Raw genomic sequence first — 9,565 nt, forward strand, 5'->3', positions numbered from 1 at the left:
AAATTAAAAACACATAATTTTGAGAAATTATCTTTCAACCTTACCTATATTTTTTAACCACTAAATTTTAAAAAGTCTATCATTTTGGGACAAAGAGTGCATGAATTCATAATCTACTTGACCATCCATTACAACAACCAGAAATTTTAGGATACACTGAAAGTAATACAACCTAGTAATGAAAATCGTTTTGCAAACACTACATGTAAGATGATTGGTGAAAAGAAAAAAAAATATATATATATAAATATGACATTAATTGATTCGTCGGATGCATTACTTCCATGTCACTCAGCAACGAAATAGAAGGCGCAGATTCATCTTCGTTTTCGTCTTCCCCATCAATCATCCACGCCATCACTGAATGTTGATGTTCTTTTTTTCTTCTTTTTTTTTTTTTTTTTGCGTACATGACATTTGGTCTGTGAGAGACTCCCCCAATCAATTCAAGCTACGTCCTCGTGCATGACTTTTCGCCTGGATTAGTGTGCGGTTTCCTGCCTTACTTGTGCTTGTCTCTCGGGAAATCCTTCTTTTGGTCCACTAGCATGGCTACTGGAGCGCTCGGCGAATTTTTCACTGTGGTTCCCTGCATACTCAAGTCTCTTTTAGAACACCTACTTGCGCCCAGCGGCGAATACAGGATTAGTCCGTTTTGGGGCTTTTTTACACGTGCCTGCAACAACAACAACAAGGATAAAAGTTATAACCAGATAGACAGAAAAGCAGTCATAACCATTCTCAGTTCCAGATTCATAACATATGATTTTGGGTCTCATAATCCAGAAAATTAAACTACTCACTAAGTAAAATAGGGTATGATATGAAGTAGAACTATTTAATTTATACTCGAGCATCCAAAACGACATTATCGTTCAGAAATTACGGAAACATATAAGAGTGAGAGAGAGCGAGGGATGTTACGTTTTTGACAAGCGTCGTTTAAAAATTTCATAGCGAGTTAAGTTCCAACTTATAACCCAATATCTAGGAAGCACTGACACGGGTACTTATATAGAACAGGTACAGGTGCAGGTGCGGGTGAGACAAACATTAGTTTTAAAAATTATGAGACACGGATATGGCGGGGACACCAAATTTATATATATATGATAAATAACATTCATTAGTCATTAGTCATTAGTCATTATAAACCATAAATAACATCCATAATAAGTCATTAATTCATCGAAGAGAAACATTTAATACTTCAAACTATTTAAACTACCAAAAAAGGGGCGACTGCAATATTTCTTTTCTTTAGATTTTGATTTCTGATTCTTTAATAGGGGTTTATTTTGTTTTTGTATATATCAATCCCTATATTTTGTAAGATTATTAAAAGATACCTCTATATTCTACTTAATTAGCTTAGAATCCATGTCCCTGAGTGTCCCCATTAAACAAGAAAAGAAAAAGAGGGGACACTTATTTTGGAGTGTCGGGTGCGTGTCCCCGGAGTGTCGGAGTGTCCAGAGTGTCCGACACTCGTATGTGGAAGTGTCGGTGCTTCTGAAATAAGTTAGTTTTCCTTGTTTGTGTTGGTTTAGTTTAGATAGGATGTGTTAGATAAGTAAAAAGAACACAGAACCAATAAGCAAACATGAATCCTTTACTACAAAAAAGGAAATACGACTCTGTAGCATCATATATCATGAAAATCCTAGAAACAAATTAAGCAAAATATAACCAAAGCATGTCGGAATGAAGTGACTATTAACGATTTCGAGCTAAATCAAGAAAAAACTTACTTAACATTCATTCCGACATGACATCATCCTCATCGCGTTCCATGTCACTAATATCAAGATCAGCCAGCAACTCGTCAAGAGCACTAGATGGTAACTCTTCCCCATCAACCGTGGATACCAAAGAAATATTGAACCTCAGCTCAGGGTCCTCTTCCAAATCCCTCAAGAACTCTTCATATTCTCTGCTCGTTTTATGAGGCTTGCCGCATTTTCTTTGATGCTTCTCTTCATAGCTCTTCCTTATCAAAATTGCTTCGGGAAGAACAAGGCCTTTGCACTTGTCTAGCTCATAATTATTGATGTTGGCAGCATATAAGTCGTATCCAAGTGCTCGATCGCCAGGCTTTAGAATATGGCCAAGGTGTGTTTTCACAAAGAAAATATTATTATTCCTCCCAAAATCTGATAAACGCGCTACTTGGGCCTCAGCTAAAGCATATTTTGACCCTCCGACGTCAACCTCTGGACCAGTGGTTTCAACATCTAAAACAATATACTCCACAAGCTGCCTGCTAGTAAGTAGAGACTTAAAAGGAGCTCTCCAATACTGGTCCGCATTCAAACAGCACTGTCTAAGTGTTAAGGGATCGAGTAGAGCTATGTTCTTTGTCACTTTTGTACATATTACAATTGGACCAAAATTCCCTAAACTACATCCAACTTTTGGAGGGAGGCAAATCAAATCTTCCCGGCAAATTGGGGAGATTTCGACAGAAGAAGTACATTTGTAATTGCAGGTGTTAGTGTGGGTATCATGGGACACAAGTTGCTCAGCATTGCGATGCTTCACTGGTGCATATTGCCTTATAAATTGAACAAATCTCTCACCATGACTTTGATTTCCGAAGAAAAAATCAATACCGTGATCCATCTGGTTGATTTTAATAGCATGGACAGCAGCACCATATTTCAAAATCAGTTGCTCCAAGTAAAAAAATGTTCGCCTATGAGGAACATGCTGCCGAAGCTGGACAGAAGCAACCCACTGATCAGGGTTAGCCTGAACTCTTGTGCAAGCATTGCACATTGTTTCCTGCTGAACAAACTCAACATCAAATGTTTGTTCAAGTACTGCACCGGCAAGAACCTCTTTCTGAATTTTCAGTCTCAGCTTGATTCTTTTGGAATGTGGCTCAGTCCAAACAAATTCTGCATTTACCATCCTAACAGTTTTTGGCAAGTGCAGTGCTTTTAGACAAAACGCCAATAACTGCTTGGACTCTAATTGGGCCCGGATCCAAGTGTTTGGTGGCTGAAGGTAGGTATCACACTCTGGGCAATGCCTAATAATCATATGCTTCTTCAACCCTTCAGTTATATCAACTTCTGAGCGCAAACACTTCACACACATATTAGCACTATTTGGTTGCATTGGAATGCCACATTTACAACATAACACACTTCCAACAGTTTGACGAACTACAAACATTCCTGCTCCATCAGCCGCCATTGCTGTTCATGGGATAAAATATATACAAAAATTAGTACGAACCGATAAGCTCGAAGAACTTAAGGAGAAAAAACAAAAACTTGACCCATTGACACTAGCCAAAAAGCATAACAGAACAATAATTAGATAACATAGCAATTATTTAGCATTTACAAATAACATGTCTTAGGATGAAAAAATTATGAAAAAAGAAATATCATATTGGCATACATTAGTATAGTTGATACAGAAAATCTACTTGCACCTTTCTGGGCCTTTTTTTTTATTTCTCAACTATACTAGGTGCAGAGATTTGGGGGGCATCTTGCACCCCAAAACTCAATCTGACTAAGACAGGGGGCTGAAACCACCACTAATAGAGGTGGTCCCGGAGGCCAGGCCCCCTGGCACCCCTTTCTCCACCCCTGAAAAGAAATGCTATGTAACTACTGACTCATCAACTGTAGCTGCTAGAAAATAACGAAAACCAATATGATTAAGCATCTTATCATTCATATGTCCCAACATATGATTCATATATTGGGACTGAAGCAATAGAACAAAGCCAATAACTAAAGAAATCGGGATTGAGGATAAAATAATTTTAATTATAACTTAAACTTAATTGTCTAGTTCAATGTTCAAAAACACACAAAATACTCCAATTCTCCGAAAGCAATGATACAAAAGTTACATAATCTTGTTTACAGATACAGAAAACTCATCCTATCATCTTGCAATTGCACACCTAAACTACCCCAACAATAATATTAATAATAAAAACATCCTATTTCAACACAGGTGAATGAACAAAGTCTACGATTAAAGGAAATTCGGATTCAAAATCAATTATAGGTATAAACTCAGTGGCGCAGTTCAATCGTTCAAATTGGAAACATATACATATGTATAAAATAACTAAAAGGACTTGCTTACTGTAGTTCATGAACTTCATGATAGAGAGGCTAATAATCTGGAGGCGAATTGCAGGAAACGGAGGAGGCGCGGCCCTGGGGCTGGACGGCGAGAAAAAAGGGAACGCGAGAAAGGAGGCGAGAAAAGAGGCGGGAGTATGTGATGGAGGCTAGGGGGGCGTTTGGTTGTTTATATATTAATAATAAAAACAGCCAACAGTTGATAAAACAAACCCACATAAATTATTAAATAATTAATGGGTACATAAATATATATATTTATTATATTTATTACATTTATTTATTAATTTTAAAAGTTAATGTGAAAAATACTCTTAACGTTTTGAGTCATGAGCAATTTTATCTCTACCATTAGGAGTCAATAACAATTTTACCCTTAATATTAATAAGTTGGGTAAATTTAAAAAATAATTCATCGAATTGTTTTCTCGGTCATGAATATTGTCATCTACACTTCACATGTGCGTCATTTTATCAGTAACAAATCACAAATATATGTTGGGATGTGAAAAAAATTAAAAAAAAATATACTATCTTTTGTACGAATTGGACAAAAAAATTCAAAAAAATCACTGAATTTATAAATATTAATATCCAATTCTATTATTAAATTATAAAAAACATGAAAGCCTTCTTTAAAAAAATATATGTGTTTTATAATAGTGTCTGAAATTGACCCAAATTATCAACGTTAGGAGTAAAATTGCTTCTGATCCAAAATATTTGAAGGTATTTTTATACCTTAACCCTAGTTTTAATATGTAACTTTTATTTTAATATATATATATAAAAAAATTGATTCAAAAAAAATATTTAAAAAATTAATATCCATTTTTTAGGGATAAAGTGCTAAAATACTCCTAATATTCATAATAAAAAAACAATTTTACCTCTAATATTAGTCGATTCAGTCAATTTCCGGTATCACTAAAAAGTACAAATATTTTGTTATAGTATTCTCCATCGGTTACATACTAGCCGGTTCAACTGTTTTTTACGTTTTTATAATTTTATAATAAAATTTAAGATTAATATTTTAAATTTGACAAAATATTTGAATTTTTTCCACAGATACAACGGGACACAATATAAATTTTTAAACTTTTTTTCGTTTAATATAGGTTTGTAATTTGTTACTGATGCGTAATAAAATGACGTATGTATCAATGGAGATGACAAGATTTATAGCTGAGAAGATACAATTTTATGAACTATTTTTCAGATTGATCCAATTTTTCAACATTAAAAATAAAATTATTCTTAATTGCCAATATTAGATGTAAAATTGTACAATTTTAGATGTTAATGATAAAATTACTCGTGAGTATCACCGTTAGAAGTATTTTTGCATCTTAAATTTTTTATAATAATAATAAGGGTTAAGGTTGAAATTTGTCCATTTTTTTAGACGGATATAGCGAACCTTGAACCTTGAAATATGATATCGTACAATTAATCCATAACGTTTTTAAACAAAACCAGTTTTACTCATACTTAATATAAATGTAAACAGGCTTATTTATTGTTATTCGACTTCTTATTTAATTGTGATATAATACATTTCAAATATTAATTACATTTAAAATAATTACTTTATTGTTAATACAATTATAAATAACTTGCGAAAATTAATATTCAAACATGTTAGATACAAATTAACTATAAAAACAGCGCGAAATATTTAATATGTTATTAAAACAATTATAAACAAACATTTCAAAACATACAAAGCTGTTTCAACTTGTTGATAAACTTGTTTATAAAATTTAATGTGGCGGTCGAATAATTATCAAATTAGCCTGTTGAAATATTCTGTTCGGTATGAATAAAATTGATCTTGCTTTATAGCATTAAGAGTTAAATTCTATAATTTTGAACGTTAAGGATATATCTGAACTTTTTCAAAAATGGTTATGAGAAAATTTGAACTTTATCCCTTATAATAAATTAGAATCTAAATATTTATAAGTTAATTCAATTTTTGATATCATTAGAAATACAATTTTACCCCTAATATTTATAAGTTGAGTCAATTTTTGATACCATTAGAAAAACACCGGATATTTTGTTTCCGTTATTAGCTCTTTGAGGTGTCTCATCGATTCTCCGAACCATTCTCGAGTGGTGCTGTTGATTCCTATCTCACACGTCGTGTGGGATAACTCACACGTAGACCTCGCCATGGGCCGATGAACCCGGCCGTCCGGCCCGAGCCCAGACCCATTTAGCCGGGCCTGGACACATAAAATTAGTGCCAGGCCCGGTCCGGCCCAAGCCCGATTAAGCCCGCCTAGTAAATGGGCGGGTCTGGGCTATGTAAATACCCGACGGGCTTGGCCCGACCCGGCCCGTTATATATATATATGTATTTATAAATTTAATTATATAAATTTGTTGAGTTAGTATAATCACGTGAACAGCACATGTCATAGAGGACACTTGTAATGTTTTGATTGGTTTTTCTTTTTGTGTGTATGTTGCCGTTATATATAAACGGATTTTCTTTTCCTTTCAAATCACTCTGTAATTCCGATCTATTTCTATGAATAAAAAGCTTCAGCACAAGCTTTTCTTCATGGTATCAGAGCATTGGTTGTTGATCCGGTGATCGGAGAGGCATGCCACCTAAACAACAACGCTCATATGCAGCGATTGTGAAACGATCTGTCACAAGTGAAGATCCGAGTGATACAGAGGTAGAAGACGCGATTGCAACAGATTCATTGAAGTCAGATCCAGAAGAAGTTATGGCTACGGGCACTCAAGGTACGAACAATAATCAAGATAATACTAACTTGATTTTGACTAGTACTGTGTTTACTGGTGGAAACTACATCATATGGAGAAGATCTCTAATATTAGCCATGAACGCTAAGAGGAAGTCAAAGTTTATCCTCACCGATGATAAACCGAAGGATAATACATCCGAGGAATATCTCCGGTGGAAGGAAAATGATGATTTAATCATCTCATGGATTTTAAACACTTTGCACAAGGATTTAGCAAGGGTGTTTGTATTTGCGAAAACGGCTAGGCAACTATGGCAAGAACTCGAGCAGAGGTATGGCGAGAGTAATGGACCTCTGATCTTCAAGTTACGCAAAGAAATTAGTCGTATGACGCAAGGAAATCTATCCTTAGTTGATTTTTTCAACAAAATCAAGCAGAAATGGGATGAATATGGAGATATAAAGCCTCCTATCACTTGTTCTTGTGGTGAGGCTATGAAGAAGATCCTGGATCAAGTTGAGGAAGAGCAATTGATGCAGTTTTTGTCTGGCTTGAATTCTGAGTTTGATCATATTCGTGATCAAATTCTTATCACTGAGCCTTTACCTACAGTGAATCGTGCATTTTCAATGCTTAGTAAAGTAGAGAAGCAGCGAAGCATGGATGATGATTCTAAGCCTGAATTTGTGAACAACACTACTACTAATCATAAGTCTTCGTCTAGTGGAGGAAACAAGTATACGAACAAGAAGAATGGAGGCACAAATCGTGAATATCAAAGCAAGGAAGATAAATTTTGCACTCACTGTAGAAAAAGTGGTCATGACAAACAGGAATGCTTCAAGATTATAGGCTATCCTGATTGGTTTAAAGGCAAAAAATCTGGAACTAAGCATCAAGCTCATGTTGTACTTGATCATAAGTCTCCATTGGATGATTCTGATGAAGATTATGAAGATGACAAACAGTCAGTTAAGTCTATGGTGCAAAAGGAGATACAAAAAGCTTTGAAGGGGAAGTATGTTCAAGAAAACAACAGTAAGGGCGACAGTAAGGGCGATTTTTTAGCTTTTGCAGGAGTTAGTGCTGCAGGTATGAAAAATGCTTTTGATTCTTATGATAATTGTGCTTGGGTGGTAGATTCTGGTGCTACAACTCATATGACGTATCATAAGAGTTTGTTGCATAATGTTGTTCAACTTGAGAAACCTAGAAAAGTTTATTTACCTACTGGAGAAGCACAGTTGATAGACAGTGTAGGAGATATTGTTTTTGATAATGATTTCAAATTGATGAATGTGTTATATGTCCCTAAGTTCCAATACAATTTAATGTCAGTCAGTAGATTGTTAGTTGATCAGAGAATTGGAGTTAGTTTCTTTGACAACTATTGCATATTGCAGGACCAGGATGGTAAAAGAGTAATAACTGTTGGCAAGTTGCAGGGAGGTCTATATTACTTAAATAAGGAGTCATTTGGTGATGCAATTATAGATAAGTATAATCAATCTTCTGATTATTCCAGTTTATGTGTTGGTAGTAAAGATAAAATTGTGGATGTATGCACTTGGCATTTGAGGTTGGGACACTTGTCTGTTACTAGAATGCAACATGTGAAAGACATAGTTTCATTGAATAAAGAACAATTATGCAATATTGCTCATTGTGATGTGTGTTTAAGAAGTAAACAAGTTAGACATTCTTTTAATGACAGTGTTACTAAAACTGAGCATATTTTTGAAGTGATGCATATGGATGTTTGGGGACCATATAAACAAAAGGCTGTTACTGGGGAGAGATTTATATTGACCATTGTTGATGATTTTTCTAGGGCTATGTGGGTAGTATTGTTTAAGTCTAAAGATCAAGTTCCTAGTCTAATAGAAAGTTTTTGCAATTTGGTCATTACTCAATTTGAAACCAAAATCAAAACAATTAGGACTGATAATGGAACTGAGTTTGTCAGCCAACATACTCAGTCTATCTTGAAGAAATTTGGTATTATACATCAGAAGACTTGTATACATACTCCTCAACAGAATGGTACTGTAGAGAGAAGGCATAGAAGCCTTACTACGGTTGCCATTGAAATTTTGGGGTGAAGCAATGTTGCATGCTGCAGTGATTATTAATCTGTCTCCTACCAGGGTTCTTGCTTGGAAGACTCCCTATGAAATGTTATATCAGCACAGTCCTGATTACAAAATGTTGAGGGTTTTTGGCTGTCAAGCTTATGCTGTTAATACTGATGTTGCTAAAGGGAAATTTGATGATAGATCACATCAGTGCATCTATTTAGGCTGTTCACCAGGACAAAAAGGCTGGAAGTTGTACAATATGACTACACATAAGATATGTGTATCTAGAGATGTGGTGTTTGTGGAAAATATATTTCCAGGTTCTCAGCTGCAGAAAAATTCAATCCCTACAGAAGATTTTGCACCTCCCAGTCCTGAAAATGAAGTTATTTTTGAGGACGAAATAGTGAATGAAGAAGAAGGGATGACTGATACGCAACAAGAAGACTCACAAAATACAGATGAAGTAGAAGAGGAAGTGTTCAATCCTGCTTATTCTCCACAACAACGGTTACCTGTATTAAGGAGATCCACCAGAATACCTAAGCCTCCAGCTTGGACGGCTGATTTTATTACTAACCTTGTTTCTTGTTCATTATTTTCAAGCAGGAATCCTACTTCTTCTGTCTACACAGAGTCTTA

At 35.0% G+C, this 9,565-nt stretch overlaps 1 protein-coding gene across 1 annotated transcript; it reads right to left on the reverse strand.

The window, feature by feature from the left end:
- Nucleotides 1-373: 373 nt before the first annotated feature.
- On the reverse strand, nt 374-4,251 carry LOC136224663 (uncharacterized). The gene is made up of 3 exons (XM_066013071.1): nt 4,117-4,251; nt 1,752-3,203; nt 374-676 (listed from the first exon to the last, which is right to left on the reverse strand). Exons 1-2 carry the CDS (start codon nt 4,133-4,135, stop codon nt 1,759-1,761), a joined length of 1,464 nt encoding a protein of 487 aa, XP_065869143.1. The 5' UTR covers nt 4,136-4,251; the 3' UTR covers nt 374-676; nt 1,752-1,758.
- Between the last annotated feature and the right edge of the window lie 5,314 nt (nt 4,252-9,565).

Source organism: Euphorbia lathyris, chromosome 3, assembly GCF_963576675.1.
Source record: "Euphorbia lathyris chromosome 3, ddEupLath1.1, whole genome shotgun sequence".
NCBI lineage: Eukaryota > Viridiplantae > Streptophyta > Magnoliopsida > Malpighiales > Euphorbiaceae > Euphorbia > Euphorbia lathyris.